This window comes from Lipophrys pholis (assembly GCF_963383615.2).
Source record: "Lipophrys pholis genome assembly, chromosome: 16".
Classification (NCBI taxonomy): Eukaryota; Metazoa; Chordata; class Actinopteri; order Blenniiformes; family Blenniidae; genus Lipophrys; species Lipophrys pholis.
The window spans coordinates 12,785,034-12,802,569 of record NC_137634.1 but is presented as its reverse complement, the minus strand read 5'-3'; the positions used below and the strand labels follow the sequence as shown (position 1 = coordinate 12,802,569).

At 41.2% G+C, this 17,536-nt stretch overlaps 1 protein-coding gene across 10 annotated transcripts in view; it reads right to left on the bottom strand.

The window, feature by feature from the left end:
* cadm1a (cell adhesion molecule 1a) overlaps nucleotides 1–17,536 on the bottom strand; it is a 427,187-nt gene that overhangs the window by 103,853 nt on the left and 305,798 nt on the right. For all 10 annotated transcript variants that reach the window (XR_013936111.1, XR_013936112.1, XM_080483120.1 and 7 more), the window contains one exon: nucleotides 456–602. Coding sequence is in view for 8 of the 10 variants with exons in the window: in XM_080483120.1 (XP_080339246.1) it covers nucleotides 456–602 (147 nt within the window). In the remaining 2 variants the exon portion in view is untranslated. The remainder of the gene's footprint in view (nucleotides 1–455; nucleotides 603–17,536) is intronic.

Below are 17,536 nucleotides of genomic sequence, written 5' to 3'. Positions count from 1 at the left end.
AAGGTTTTTTTTTTTTTTTTTTATAAATACAAGCATCCTGACTCCTACTTAAATAAAGTTGGTATGATTTTCCTGCTATGATTATGGGATAAAACTTAAAATTTCTATAATTTTCTGCCGCTGTATTCTGACAGTGCGGTTTCAATCTGTGTCCCAGAGCAAACCCTGACCCTTCGTTACAGCCCAAAATACAGATTTAGCCCCCTGGAGTTCACTTTGACAAGCTGCTTTTGTTGCCAACGTAAAGATAAAAAAAAAAAAAAAACCCAGTTGGAAATGTGTTTCTTGGTGACAGGCTTTGAATAAAAAACGTCTATAAGTGGCTGTCAGCTTTCGAAGCCTGCCTCCTATGGGCGTCCGCATCGTTTCCCTCCACTCCAAACCAATGCAGATTGACTTACTTTAAAGCAACACCTCGAGCGCACGCGCTAATTTAAAAAGATGGCAGGACTCACGCCTCATGTCTCTGAAGTAAATGGTCTGTCTGTTGGGGTTGAGCAGCTGGATGACCGAGTCGTCGTTGTTCTTCACCCGACAGCTGATGATGGCCATCTCTCCCTCCACCACCGACACGTTGTCCGTCACCAGGTTCTGACTCACCACTGGACGACACAAAGACAAGGGCACATTAATCACAGCTGTGAAGAAATAAAAAAAAATATTCTGGAATTCAAAAACAGCATTATGGAACGGTACTGTGCAGCACATACTGTAAGATGAATGGAATAAAATAATAGGAATCGGAGAAAAGGTTTAAAAAAAAAAAAAAAAGAAATTGTGACATTAAGAGGACAGAAAAAGAAAATGTTGCAGCACAATAAATCCATTCAAAGAGTACAGTCACACTCTTCCACCTAACGTTCACAGCTGCAGAGCTGGAGGTGAAAAAGCCCAGCCGTGGAGGAGGAGGAGAGGAGGAGGAGGAGGAGGGGAAGATGCCATTACCCGAGTCAGCCACAATGAATGACTCAGGTGTGTTAGTGGAGAGCGTGTGGGTTGCGCGTGGCCACAGAAGTGACTCACACACCTGTGATTATTGAGAGGGTCGGGACACGGCGTGGGTCGGAGGCGCGCCGGGGGCGAGTGCGAGAGGACATGAGACGATGACGGGACGGCAAACACAGACAGGACGGAGGGAAAACATCCGTGCTGACGTCGCTTCGCTTTTCCAATACGTTTCGCATTCAATTTGTCGCTGATCTGCTTGAGCATGTGTGTGTGGGGGGGGGGAGAACCCCAAACAAAACATTGCCTAACTCCGTACTGCACATGTACAGCACTGTGTGTTTCATATAAAATTGTGTTTTCTTTGTTACATGGGGACAGAGAGCAATGCATTTCAGTTTTAACATGCACTTTCTTGTTTTAAGACACAGAAGAAGCTGCACTAAAACAGCTGATAAGGCTCAGGCCACTCAAACGTCAGCAAGCGCATTACTAAATTCAATTTACTAACTACTTATAGCCCAAAAACTTGTGACGCTTTTTAAAGCACTACTGCAAACACAGGAAGCAACGTCACTCCACTGCGAACGTTAACAGATTTGCAAATACGTTGAGAATCATTTTCCCACGACAAATAGAAAAAAAAAAAAGGAGGAGAAAGAAAAAAAAAAAAAGTCTTCTAATCCCACTTTCTCAAACACCGTGGTTCAGTGTGAGATTTAATGAGCATCAACATACGTAGACAAACAACGGGGAATAAACAGAGCTGAGTGACTGCGGATACTGCGGCTCGGAAGGCCCGTGGGCAGAGAGAGAGAGAGAGAGAGAGAGAGAGAGAGAGAGAGAGAGAGATAGAAAAAAAATGGTTACGGCCGTCATCGGTCATCAGTCGCTACTTAGATTGCTGCACTTCCTTGTTTCACAAACAATATCTCTGCCTGGAGAATGAAAATTGGATTCTTTCTGGCTCTGTGCTGCTTTGATTTGAAAAACTATAGTAATAACATCTCAGACTTTGCTTTGGGGGAGCATCTATTGTCGAGGCTGATGGTGAGCTCTTGAGTGGCTCTGGTTTATTTTAAATGCTCGCTACAACAAGGCAGATCGCCAGTGCTGGCTGCTGGTTATGTTGGTCCCCGGTGCCGTATTTCAATGTTGCGAGATACTCGAGTTCTCACACACACACACACACACACACTCAAGACATATTGCAAGCCACACAGAGACTGACTAACAAAAATCATTGCTTCCAATTTAGGAAATCATTTGCCTGCATTTGAAATGTTCTCCCTGCTCTGTACTGTAACAAACCCACCAAATTAGAATACGGCGCGGGACTTTCGGCAGGAGCTCGCGCCCCGCGTGTGTCCACTTTACGTGACAGCCCGTCTAAATCTTATCAGCGACACAGTCGGCAGCAGCAGACAATCAGGAGCGCCACATCACTTCGGTCAACCCGGCGCCGTGTATGCACACAACCGACATGGAACCATCCAATCAACGGATACGTCTCGCATGCAAAAAAGCGGGTTTGCTGCACGCTGACGCAAATAGATCGATCGGCGAGGAATAACTCCACAAGTTACAGCGGTGAGGAGAGTCCCGCGACCGATTCGGTCTCGGGTGGGCCAGGCTGGCGCCACAGTGCCGCAATGACATTTAAAATTCAAACTTCAAAGTTTTTCTCTGTCGTGGTTCAGAGTACACATGATGCAAATGTCTCTAGTTTCCCTGTTTTTTCTGTTTGACACTCCCAGTTTACAAAAATCTCAGTGCAAAATGGTTGAAATATCATAAAGTAAAACACAAATAGTATTGTTGGAATACTCGACAGCATTCTTTACCTAATATTGTGCAGCCTTAACACGCAGTGATGTAAATTCCCTTCCTGTGTTTAACAGTAACATACCTTGATTTTAACTGAGTATTGGAGTTTACGTTTATGATGAGTCATCATTTAAGGCCTTTACTTTCTAATTATCATCAACAAATCCCTGAACAGTTATGTCGAACCTTTATTTTCCCCCCCCCCGTTTATGTCTTCAAGCTGGTAGGAAGATGTGCTCTGCACACATCTCACTGTTTAGGATGGATATTAATTTTAATCATGACTGCCATCGGTTCACAATTATTATTTTGGAAGGTAAAGAAAGGACGTGATATAGGAGTTGCTGAATATGGTCGCTCCGACAGCCAACTGCTTGCAGCCAACTAAAAGAAACACTTCAATAACAATGTCGCTCGCCATCAGTCCCATTAAAGGCTATAAATAGGAAGCAGGACATTTACAACCAAAATCAAGCCGCAGCGGGAGCGTCGATGCCAGCCTGGCCCGAGGAGCTCAGCACTTCCTTCGCCAGGTTTGACAAGAAAAATAATAAAGCCACAGTCGGCGTTTCGCCGCCCGAGGACTCCCAGACACTTCCAGCGCACACACAGCACAGAGGAGTGTCGTCCGCAGGAAGAACTCACAGAAAGCAGCTTGTCCTGATGGAGCACAGGGGCCCCGAAGTACTACAGACCGGGTCTGTGATGCCATCATGAGGGTGCACTTATCGCCTCTCTGTCCCTACAAGACTGAAAACCACCATTATGGTGACTTCCACACTTACAGTGATGTGGTGTGATGAGGACAAATCCATTGTACTCATAGTGTGTTAAGGGCAGTATGCGGCAACATTTACTTCTCTCACACACTCGTGCTGCAGAAAAGGTCAGAGTACCGTTCTCCGACTTTGTTAATGCCTTTTGCTGTGTTGCGCATTGTCTGATTGGAGCGTGTCGCGACTTTCAAGTCCAACCAACATATTCCAAATACATACATGTAATATATGACTCTGAATAAGTAAGTAGAAGCAACAGAATCAGCATGCAAATCAGCTTACGGATGTAATAATGGTTCATTAGGGCTGCTAATGCATCAGAGATGCCCACTGTGTTGTGAATAAACAGATATGCAATCTAATATTCGCTTTATGTACATTTGAACAGAAGTACAAAGATGCGTTCCAGATTATTGAAGGGCTCATTTTTCTCGTAAGGATGAGTTCAGTGAACTACAAAAAAAAAACTGTCTGTTTACGACAAATAATAAAAAGGTTGAGCTAAAGTTGAGGCATAAAGGTATAAAGTTACTGTGAATAGGGTTAGATGACTAAAGATACCAATAAAATAATAATAATAATGATAATAATTAGGGATTTTAAATAACGTTAAAGTGCCTCGTGTGCTTTTCAGTGTTTTCCTTTTCTTGGTGAAAGCTTGGGTGAATGAACAAAAGGAAGAGTTGTAGTAAATAACAACATAAAAGTAAGTCAGAAGGGACACAGTGAAAAAGATGTGCTGTGCTTTTATCTGGAGTCAAAATAGAAGCATTTTCTCCTGTGGTCTAGTTCCTAAACTTCTTCTGCACTGTGTCTGGAGTCATTACCTTAACACCTCATTGACTGATTTTGGTTATTCGGATTCCATGCAGAGCCACGGGGGCAGGCCGTGGTTTGCACTCTTGCCTCGCAGCGAGAACGTCATGGGTTCAAATACCAGCCAGGGCCTTTCTGCGCGGACTCTGCATGCTCTCTGCGAGTGTGCATGAGTTTGCCACGGTCCAAAAACATGCATGTGAGGTTAATTTGTGAATTTTAGCTGCACAGTGAAATAGTGTTTAGCACTCTCTCCACAGTGTGAATATTTGTATTTTGGTTTCGTTTGAGGCATTTCTGTGTGGAATTTGTCCCTTATATGGGCGTTCTCTGAATTATTACCTCCCACAGCCCATAAAAAAAAAAAGTGTATTAAGTTAGTTTGTGACTCACAGACATGCATGCGATTGTGTGTTGCACTGTATGCACTGATGGCCTGTCCAATGTGGGCTGTTCATGATTCCCACAAGCCATCCTGGCAGGCACTCTTTAACAGGGGTGCCAGAATTGATCTCTAAGAAGGTTCACCCTGACCCACAGGATGACCCTGCAAAGTGTGAAAATGACAGTGAGGACATTAACGGCAATTTTACAACAGAAGTACCAAGAGTTAATATTATTTTTTTTTCTTTCCCACTGGAGGCTGCTTGTTTCCGTGAGTGTAGAGACCTCCGAGCTCAGCAGCAGGTCGCAAAAATGCTCGTAGGCAACAGATCGGAGATGTAACAGAACAACTGTGCTGTATGATGTCACGTAAGATGGAAGCAGAAGTTGGCGCTTTAACATGCCATTAAGATGTTGCGAAGTGAAAAAAATAAGAAGGTTAAACTTAATTTCCAGATCAAGAAACAGTGTACCATTTCTTACCTGATGCCTCTCACGTGTGAGTGATAATATGCAATCGGATACCAACCCCGGTCACACAAACACCGACGCTTGCCGCTCAGTGTTCCGACTCTGCTGTCCGATGCTTTTGATTAATCTTAATTTAACTTAATGAAGGATCACGTTGCAGCAGCTTTGTCTTGTTGAAATACAACATCCATCAGAAACGGGCGGCGCAACATGAGGCTACAACTCATGTCAATTACCTTACAATAACACATTTACACTGAGTTGACACGAGCGCTCCGCTCGTAATGTGAAGAAGCCGTGTAGCTTCACGTTAATACACGGCGGCGCTAAATAAATGCAGAATGCATAAATAACTGTAAAGTTGAAGCGTACAGAGACGCTGCTGTTTTTGCCAGGCTTCCAATTGATGTTTGGAGGAAAACTTAGGGATGGGGACTTTGTAGCCGATCCCTTACATTTCCCTCCCACTTGGTTATGAAAATAGAATCGCAAATGCATCTTCCCGGAGCGGCTGAAAGGGCCGACAACAGGGGTTGGAGGGGGAGAGGGTGGAGGGCAGGTGGGGGGTGGGGTGTTTAAGAAGCGAAAGAAAACTAAAAGAACGCAGGAAACATCAGCGGCTGATTTGCATGCCTCAGTTGTCAAGCACCTCTAAATATCTCCACCATTTAGAAGACGAGGAGGAAGAGGTGGGAAGAGAGAAATTGCATCCTCTGATGCTGACAGATAAGGATAGACAGCTTAACAAACGAGATTCAAATCAGCATCCCTCGGTGGCCCGGGCGCAGCCCTAAATAAATGAACCTCGCCATCTTTAATATTCAAGACAGCGCCTCGTTTTTCAAAGATGTGCCGAAGGTGGGCGTTAAGAGTGGGCATCTGGTTATGATAATACGCTTACATGCAACAAAATGCATTTCAAGGCATCCACTGAAGGTTACAAGGCAGCGGCGGGGCGCTGCACGGTGTCTGCTCGCCGGTGTTTTAAGCCAGTGGAAGTAGTCGGAAGGACTTCAGACGGTGGCTGCCCTGTCAGCTGCTTAATTGTTCCTGTTGTGCAAAATAAACAAGTCTGACATCCTGGAAGAGGGTACGGGGGGTGGGGGTGGTGGTGGAGGTGGAGGAGCTCCACACTAATTAATGGCCAACAACAACCATGTGCCGTGGCCTCCCAGGACACTGTCAGAGGAGCTTCAGAAAAGCACTTCTGACAACGAAAGCTGTTTAAAGCTGGAGCTTCTTCTTCCTCCTCCTTTTTTTTTTTTTTTTTTAACATTTCAAAGTGTATTTTTGGCATTAATGTTTGGAGGGGGAGTCTGTGGCAGAGGGTCACTGAGAGAAAACAAAGCAGAAGCCAACGCGGATCAAGGAAAGTAACCAGCGCGGCTTATTTTTAACATTATTTAATAGAAAATGTCAGCGTGGGTTACTGTTTGCATATAAGCAAAATTACAGCTTTTTATGAAGGGCGGTTTAAGTGTTTTCAACGTGCAAGCCTGGGCACAATAATCCTTTTTTTTTTCAAGCCTATCATTTCACTGTTTCCAGATTTTGGAGGATTCAGTGCATTCTCTCTGGCATGATGCAGATTTAAGATCTACACGTGAAACTACAAAACCTCAGTGGGAGCCTACACCAAAAATGTTTCTCCACATAGAGATATTTATTGAGATTACATTTGTAGACAACTGACACCGGGGAGCTCTTTTTTTTAAATACACTCTAAAGTTGACAACAGCCACAGTTATTTACCCCTTGTATGTGTCCCCGTGGTTTATATAGTACAATATTAAAGCAATACTTCTTTAGTTCTTTATTTGGCTGCCATTCTTTTTGTTGAGTGAAGGAGGATTTAGTATTTGAAGGTTAAATTTATGAAATATACACACTAGTTCTACTTTAGCCTAACACTATAGTACTATTATACTTGAAAATCCATCCTCGTGACTTGAAAAAGTTACTTGGGAGATTCAATCTTAAATTTGGATTTTAGTCAATTTATCATTATGTTTTTGTTCAATTGTGTTTAATGGTTTTATCTTGAAGGTGATTTCGATCCAGTTTGTCTTGCTCAATTTATTTATTTTGTAGTCAGCGTTTAATATTACATGGCAATACCTATGATCGTTGATTTCTTATCAGTTTCTTGGGAGACTTTTGGAATAAAAAATGCGTCTGACTGGAAGAACCTGAAACCCTGTATGGGTGGATAGATCCTGAACTTTCATCACAGTCCAGAGGCTTGTGTTGGGCCCACTGAATTTGTCATACTCTCACAGTAGTGTATGATTGACTTTTTATTTTAATTAGCTTTTTTCTGTAGTTATCAGTGAAGTATTTGATCAGCAGTGGTAGTCTTAAGAGTAGAAGGCTGAGGAGCGAATCCCACTTTCACCAAATCATCGGGAAAAGGAATAACTTGTTTTGACAACCAGGAATTCAGCAGCCGGAACTTGAAAGGGGAATGACTTATTGTTGAGTCCCTTTTTCTTTTCTTTTTTCTTTCACCATTATTAAAATGTTCAACAAATTTACGCAAAGCTGTGAAATCAATCTGCTGAAGCAAATGCATCCGCAGCGTGCGCGCGTCATAAAATTGCTTCGCAAAGCGCAGCGCTTTAAAATCTGCTCCGACTCGGATCCCTTCATTCACTCGCTGGTCTGACTTCTTGCCAAAAAACAGCTGTCTCGAAGTCACGGTGACGCATGCGTCAAAAGTATTTATTCGTGCTCGCGGAAAAAGAATATGCAGATTGGCAACGTTCCTCCTCGGTGCCTGTGAAGACTTTATTGAAGGTGCCTGTGAGGCTTTTTCACCAGAGACAACACACCGAGAAGTTTGACAAGTGCTGGAGCATTACATTTCCCCGGCGAGGGGTGGGAGCACAGGACTAATGATACACTTCCTTCAAACAGGAAGTCACACGTTGAGGCTTTTAGTGGGGGACATTTAGTTACCACTGACAGTCCTGCACCACAATACAATAATGGTGGAAGATAGACTTCCATAGCTGAAACAGACATTATGATAATAGCGCGTCAGAGATGGTGGGAGTGATATATAATTGCTGGTTTGAGCTGCACTTAATGCATTTTCCTCCAAATGTTTAAATCTGTCACTTAATTTGCCTTTTTCACGAGGAATGAGCTCGTGCATTCGCATTAAAATAAATAAAAAGTGCTATTACCATCCATTTCCCCACAAATACAACAGAACCTGAGCAAACAGAGGAGAAAAGCTGCGAAACCGGCACAGATGTTAATATCAAACTGTAAGAGGCAACACGGGTAAGTGAAGAGGGCACGTGCCCGTCTCACTCTCGGCCGCGTTAGTATTCAGCGAGGCTCTGGCGCACACGTCTTTCCAATTTCCAATGCAATATGAGATATACTGCCCGGGAACCGCAGAATGACGCGGCTGCATTTAGACCAGGAAGCCCTCCAATGTATGGGCAGGAAAAGGCATAAATCATTGCGTTATTGATACAATATTCTCCAGCTTCACAATCAAAACCCTCAGCGGCTGCTGCAGACTATTGTTTGATTAGAAGATAGTGTATAATAATGACCGAGAGCCATTGCTCACTGACAGTGATAAAACACTCTATGGAAAACGTTTGTTGACTTTTCCAAATACTCATTCTACATCCATCGGCTGCTGGCTTTTATTAATGTCACAGCAACATGGAAATCAACTTAGATGCTTGATTGCGGTGACAAATATGAATGAGTATTACCAGGAGAGTCGCTACTTGATTCGGGATTGGAATTGGCTGTTGAACACTGACAATTTCAATAAGGATCTGACAGTGTAATAGCTTTAGTTGCCGCTTCAGCATCGCCGAGAATCAAATACTTGAGAGGAGTCCCGGCCTGATCCATTGAAGGGCTGCACGTATGAAAACGTGTGCCAACGTGATACTGCATGCTCAAACTTGAGAACTGTCGTCTGACCGACATGCAAAATAAACACGTTATTCATTGTGTTTTCTGTTCACGTCTTCCACATTGCGAGGCTCCCAGATTAATATAGATCATGCAATGTGATTTCCTATATCTGAATACACTTCCATTATGATTGTGTCTTTTTCTAACATCCTTGAGAAAAAGAGGCTCAAAAAGCAGCTCAGTCTTCAGCAGAGATTCTGCTGTTAATGTGGCCAAAGGCGTTTCTTCAGCTGCCCCCTGTGAAGGAATTGATTTATAAGACACCCCCCACGACTGTTGTTTGCAGACTTAAGAGATCATGTCCCATATGGCTTGTTTGTGAGGATGAACTTCAGATTTACTTTCTGAAAACCCTCCCGATACGTTTGAGAACTTCCTCCAACAAGACACCCAATTCCACATTCTTGTACTGGAAGAGAGCTTGGCGCTCTATTCAATCACACAACAGGGAATATAAGCAAACGAGCATTGAAGTGAGACAGTTTGCAGTAGAACAACCACATGTAAGAGAGTCTAACGCATGCAAACCCTTCATTTGAATACTGTTTGATGTCATTCACGATGTTATTCAAAGTGAATCACCTGCAGAATGCACAAAAACTGAAATGCAATTAAGCTAAGATCCTACAGATTACTGCTAACATCTGTATTACGACAATGGAAATGACTCAAAATGAGAAAGTAACTATATTAGGTAAGACTGGATGTGAAATGTTCACTACATTTCTGGTCTTGACCCACCACCCGGCCTCTTATATACTGTGTATTTCTATAGAGCCGGCTCTGGATGATGATGAGTGAATGTATGGGTACACCCCGGAAAGGTCAATAGGTCATCAAAGAGCAAATAGAGAAAGACAGACAACCACACACACACACTCAAACTCACACTCAGGAGCAACTTAGGGTCACCATTTGACCTGAAGTGCATGTTATTGGTAGTGTGGGAGAGGAAACCAGGAAAAAGTGGCATGCATGCACAGGGAGAATTCCTCACAGAAAAGCTGGACCACAAACCGGGGTATGAATGCTGTGCGTTGAGAGCACCAACCGCTACAGCACTACAGGCCCTAGTAGATTTAAAAAGAAGAAGAAAAACAACTCTCTATACAGTGTGTGTGCATGGAGCCCAGCGCTGCCAAAGCTGATTTTACCAATAGTAAAATGATTAAATAATTCTAATTTATTATTCATGGAGAGAGAATAATCCATTAATGAGGAAAAGTTCATTTAAGGTGAGTTGAAGTGACTTTTGGAAGAGAGATGAGCAGACACATCAAGGGAAACATAAATTGATTGACGAAGCAACGAAGTACGTCCAAGCATAACTTATTCCTTTTAGTATTTGAGAAGAAATCCTTGTAAACAAGATGAAGCTCTTTAACAGGAAACATGAGCTTTTCTTCCTATTTGCTTACACCTTAGGATAATAACTTATGACAGTTATAGACTGTTTGGCTGCGTATAAATAGTCATATTTCGGGTAAAATCAACTAACCAATGAAATTGCAGGAGAGTAATAATCGGTAAGAAGCGGCAAAATAATTGCATGACCTTCTACAAAAATCCATTTAGAAATTTAGGACTTGAAATCTAGTGCAAACCACACCCTGGGGTACTAATTTTAAATTTTACAGTATTTTCAGCAGTGAAAAAGGTTAAGAGCATGAGATAACTATTCACTTGCACTAAAACATGCTGTTTGTTGGTGTAAATCAAAATTTACAAGATAATACAGCGTAAAAGCATGGCTGTGGTCGGGATTCACAGTTTCAAAATAAAATAATTCAGTCAGTGCGAGGTTATTTTCTACTGTTTTAGTCTTCATTCATCACACATTCTGAATCAAGGGGGGGATCACTAAGCTGGAGATTGCAGCTTGATTTAGACAAAGGTTATCCAACACGTTGTAGATCAGGAGCCTCATGCAGCCAAATTTCACCTTAAGTTCATTACTACAATTTTAATGATCGTTTCTGGTGCAAAATACAGTGAAATAAAAAATAGAATCCCAATCCTTATCATTTAACCATTGCATTCAGTTGCTCGGTTTCATGGCCGTACATCTGGTATCTCAGCTTGGGTCTCAGTGTTGTGTTACGTTCTCTTCTCTCAAGGAAACTATGTTGAAAACTCTATTGCTACTTTAGAATTTCAAGAATTTTTCTTTATTCTTTACACGGACCAGGCTGGAGCCTCTTGCGAGTCGGCTTTGGCCCAATCTCATGGTTTAGAATCTCATGGTAGGTATTAGTAATTACATGTGATTATTACGCTCTTATAAAATCAGCTCAATTTCTATGGCATCATGTAACATCTAACAACATAATAACATACCAACATACCCTTAGAGTGAATATAACGATTATCCCATCCAATATACCCATTTTTCATAAACACACTGTAAAAAAAATAAAAGTTTCAGAAATGTCATCCGTATATGTATTATTTAAATTTTGCCAGCAGTTATCACATATAAAAGTATATTTAATTGGTACTTCATTCATATATTAATTTATTATATTATCAAAATGTTACTACAATAATGGATCAAATACATTGTGACACTTTTGGTAACTCGTTACATTATTGACTTATATTACATTGTAAAAGGCCACAATTATTACATTATTAGCAGGTATTACAGTATTGGCCATTGTGCCACAGCATAAAGTAAATTTGTTGTTGTAACAGTGAGAGCAAACAGATAGGTGCTGTCATCACTGTCAAAAGGTATCTTTTAAATTGTATCCAGAATCTGGTACCTCCAATACTTCAAGCAACGCCGGCGGTTCAGGAACACATTTGGCCCATGGCACAGAAAAAAGAAAGAAAGAAAAAAAGAAAAAAAAAAACAGGGTCTCGATTTCAGCCCTTGGCATTCCATGTCAAAGAGTTGAAGTAGCCAATCCTAGATTAAAGTTGTCAGACAATGACACTCCGCAGTGCACTGTACAAAGCTCGCCCGAGGGCCGGAAATCAGCAGGTCTGCGCTGAAAGGAAGAAAACGCCTCTCTGGGCCCTGTTTGCGTGTGCAAAGTCGGAAAAGCACGCATATTAAATTCCGGTTCACGGTTAACATGCAGGTAAAATCAAACCTATTGTATCAACTTGTACGAGCCGGATTGCTCCGATACGTTCCCCGACTTGCTGGTTTGTAGATGTTGCACTGTGCATGGTACAGGAAGATCAGGACATACAAAAAAAAAAGGTTGTAGATGATATCAAATATTAATCCCGGCATGTCGGTCAATGTATCTTTTTTTTTCTTTTTTTTCTTTTCCCCTCCATACTTGGCTCTCCCTGCGGTGTTATTAGTAGTAATAGCAGTACTATTGAATTTTTTATTAGCTCCACTGTTATACATGCATTTATTCATGCCCAACCTCAATCAGAGCCATGACGCAATGTACAGCAATCCTACACGGCGCGATGCATGTCTTAATTTATGTATTTTACGATTGTGCACCATGCCGCCCGTCTGCACCGCTTGTGATCAGCACAAACAGAGGAGCGATATTAATTTTCCTCTGACATTTGGAGGGACACGTGTAACCGACAGCGTGCTTAGCAAAGAGCATACAATCATTTTCGCCTTCCGATTGTTTTTTTTTTTTTTTTTCCTTTTTTCCTTGAGGTTGGCTCCCGTTGATGTAATGACAAATCTTTTGTGTAGTGGACCAGCGCGTGTGCGTGCATGTGTGTGTGTCAGCAACGGCAACGACGAAATAAATAAATAAAAATCAAAAAAATAGAAAGAGTGACTGTGTTTGTGTTTTGTCAATGTCTGATTGCACTTGGTCCAGTCTGATTGCATGTTTTCAGAGATGTGTGTTTGACCACGTCTGATTGTACGTCTCTGCATTCGCCGCGAGGAGTTGATTTTTGAAGAAGCGGCACAAGTGCAGCATTATGACCTCTCAGGCCACGCTTTACCATTACATGGAGTGCGGACCACACGCCGCAGTGAGTGCAAAAGCACTACAGAGAGGCTTTGGATGAGACTTCGGGCCGTTATATGAATGTGGCATTTAATAATACATTTCTGGTCTTATATATATTCTTCGTTTTGAACAATACTTGTGTCTCCGGATTAATCATTATTGAACAGCCTGTAAAGGCTTTATGTGCCGCTTCTTTATGAAATGATTATGCGGCTCCTTTTCGTAGCACCAGTCCCGAATTATTAACAAGTTTACAAAAAAATAGCAAGTTTGAATTGGCTTCCCAAAAAAAAAAAAAAAAGTAGCAGGAAAACTGAAATAATTAAAAGTTAGGTCACTTATCTGCCCTTATTGGCACAGGGAAGCCAAAAAGAGGAAAACAAAATTCAATGAAAAGCTTCATTTTATCACCACATTGGCTGAGAATGGGTCAAAGTCATCATCAATCATTAAAACACTAAAAACACAGCAGAGCTTCTTACTTTGTGTCCACGGGCAATTTTCCCAAAAATGACTAAAACTATTGATTTGAAATGTATCGCCAGTAAATAGACAATTGAGACATAGCTACACCAAGTATCTGTTGAATACTGTCCAAGCTCCTCATTTCTCGGTATATGTCAAAGTATACAGTATAATGTCTCATGCATGCATGTTGATTTATATTAGAAACATAAACATAGTTCATCCCTTTAAATTAGCTGCTGTTATTGACGTCGATCCTTGTGGTATAGTGGACGTACTCAGTCACATCTTTCTTTTAGGATGTGTGGTGTAGATAAACTGCCCCATACTGCAATGACTCTTACATTCTTCCAATATAATTTACAATAGGAAAAGCCCCCTAACATTAATCCCTCATTATGAACTAAAATCATTAGACCATCTTATAATAATAACCTGGCGGGAGTTTGTATGAAACACTTTCATTTTTAAGCAGTCAACCCTCATTGACATTATTTCCTTCTCCATAGGTTAAAATAAGAAAACCAGTTCATTCGAAAGTGGAGATATTTATTTGTACAATCCAAAAGGTAATCAGGGATATATCTACTTTGGTACAGGAACAGATATTTGTATCACTTTCCACTATTTAAAACTTGATCGAATTTAAGCTTGTGATGATCCAGCTCAACCATCTGAGGAAAGCCAGGATGAGAGTTATGAGAGTGTGGTTGAGATTTCGACTATTTTCGGCATTCAAACTACCTCGAGCACATAAATCGAGAACTTTGTGGAATTTTCCTTTCGCCATTAGCGCCGACTCTCTGCACTATAAAGCATTATGAGTCCCGTGTTATTACAAAAGTGGCTATAAATGATATAAATACCGCTCTTTGAAGAGAGCTCTTTGCGCGGGAAAAGTAGGAAGTTAAACCGGCGTGGAGTGTTTCACTGTGTGCTCTCCACGGTGGCAAAACACAATCAGCAAGTCTCCGGGAGAGAGTTTACAGGTAAACAGGACGAGAAGTGGCTGGAACACAGTGTTCACAGAAGCAATTATCTCTTAACAGGAAAATTGGCTTTTTACACCTTTTTTCTTTCTTTCTTTTTTTTTTAACAGTCTGAGACATGAGAGGATACCTTTATTTCTCTTCATCCGAAAATGGAGCTCATAAATCTGAATTGCAAAGGAAAACTATGCGAGGGAGATGAACTCGCGAAATAGATCTCATGGGGGTGGGGGTCAAACATATGGTCCCTGCCAGAGAATGGCTCACCAGACGGTTCAGTCTGATATGATCTCTTATCATTGTGCAGATTTGGCGCTTATAAAAATCATACAGTAAAGTAATCTGTGGCATTTGTGAATGCAACAAAAATATGACCACTTCAAGGAGTTTTATTATTAGCAGGTTATTTTGCTCTATTTTCACTAATCCAGCCCACCAGATATGAAATGAGGTGGACGCTCAACCTTAAATATGATCTAATTTCTTAAATGAAGAAGTTTGTCCAATTTTTACTGTCTCTCAACGTTCTTCATGTCCTGGGTCATATACGTGAGAGATTCGTAATAAGATCAGATTTAAAATGTAGTAACCTATGGAAAATATTATTACTAATTAAAAATGTAGTAACTTTATTTGTATCCATCTGTCCACCCTGAATAATGTGGGTGGAGACTCCATGACAAAACACCTTAAATTATATTACTTAGTGTGAGGAAGATGTTCTAGAATTGAGTAATTTGTTTAATAAAAATATGAAAGAAGCAACATTACAACACTTGAGATGAACTAAAAATCTACTTTGCTATAACTAAAGGTGGTTAAGTGAGCAGAATAGAGAGAGGCAGCAGCTCTGCAACTCAATGAAACGTCTATAATTGCTGAAAGACGTTTTAACAGTAATCATGTACAAACTGGTCACTGCGAAAAGCGACGGCGTTCCAGAAAACCTTTTTTTTCCGCGAATTTGACGGTTACCTCAGTGTGCTGAGGCAAGTTAAGAGACAAGAGAGAAAACGCAGCGGAAAAAAAAAAACGATGACTTTGCTCTTTGAAAATGTGTTTGAAGGGAGTCAAGAGTTGAACTGGGAGCCTGTCATTCCAACGGCAATCTGAGAGAGCAGAACGAGCCTCCAGACCGAGCTGCCCGCCGCCTCCACGCTGTGTTAGTACAGCCGGCTGACAGCTAGAGGCCGTCGACAAAAGGTCAAGATCCTTGTACGGCCCCAACACTTCAAACACAGGGAATCTCTGAAGGAGGCGGCTCAGTTAATCTGTGTGTCGACCGTGACTGTTCGGAGGGAAGTTCAAAGGCGTGACATACAGAATTTATGAGGAGATCATCCCATTGGTCACTTTGAGATCCAGAATCCACAATCCCTCGGTTTGATTGTTAAAGTGATTCAGCTCAATCCGATTTCCCCGTCATCTTCCTGCAGCTTCCTCACGTTAAAGAGTCCTACTTTTCGCGGAACGACTAGGAAGGCGCTCGCAAATTTGTATTGTTGCGTTATTGATGTTTGGTGCGCCCTTCCCCCCCCCCCTTCTTTTTAATGTGTTTATGAGTTACACTGAGCAGTGAATGGGTTTTTATGGAGCCCTGGTGGGTGGCACATTACAGTGCAGCACCGGCATTTTGTCATTAACAGAAAATAAACAGCTGCGGCTCCTCGAATTCACAATCCTGAGCGGAGTGAATTAATCCAAACAGTGATCGAGCCACTAGAGGAGCACACTGAATATATTCACTTCGACGCGGCCTTGGATTCCATGGGCTTCATAGTACAATGTTGTTTTTTTTTTTTTTAAGGTATCAGGATAAGGGGCTTTCCACACATACGTTAGAATGTACCGCTGGAGTAAGAACAATATGTTAGTTTTAGCTCTGTTCTACTTGAAGTCATAATATATGGCATGCACCTCTGGGGAGAGCTGAATAATGAAAAAAAATAAAAAATAAAAAAAAAAAGCTGCGAGAATGTCATCCAGTCGCAATGTGACTTTAAAATCTGTGGAAGGCTGTTCCTTGTACACTTGTAATGAAGATATTTCCGTGCCAATATCCGCCTCTCCAGTTTGACACTGCATTATTCAACCATGTAATTCATAATAGAGCAAAGCTAAAGCAGGAGATAGCAGGGAAGGAGGGAAAAAAAAAAAAAGATCTTTGAGATTCATTCAAATGGAAGATAATGCATCTGACTGAATTGCTAATAAATTGCGTTCTTTTAAAGTGTCAAAGACACACACAGAGCAGAGAGATCCGGATGGGTCACGGTTAAAGCAGTAATATGTAAAACTTAAAATGTGCTACCACTAATAGGGAAACACTTTAAGCACAAGATGAAAATGCAGGGAGTAACAGGTTTTGGAGGCATCAAGAGCAAATTCTATATTTGTTTTTCTCGAGGGGACACTGTCTTATATAGTGTCTAATACTGTCTAATATTTGATTATTTTATTTATTTACCTCTTCTAAGTCGCGCTTGGTTCTGTATGTCTGCTCCTTTATCCAGCTCTCTTTTGTTAAAGTATACCGAGACCCTAAATAAAGGTAAATAAAATCATTTTAATAATAATTCCAAAGTCGTCACAAATACTTTCAGTATCATCCATCCAATATTTTGTCATTCTAATTTGGTTCAGACCAGCGGAATGCTAAAATTATGACTTTTTAAGACCAACAAAAAACTGAAAATGCTTACACATGTTCCTGAGTGTTCACAAACTCACCTTGAAAACAAAACTACAGTTATTTCTTTACCAAGCGCATTGAAATAGTAGGAAATGGGAAAGATCAACACAAGAGTAAATATTTTCATTGACGCAAATTCTGTACTGAATGTCTTCAAAACAGCTTTCAGCATTGTATCAACCAATAACATAAAAATGAAGAGTGTAATAACCGCCATATCTGTACTATACCATCCACTACACCTATTTTTGATAAGAAAACTTCACAAAACCTGCAATA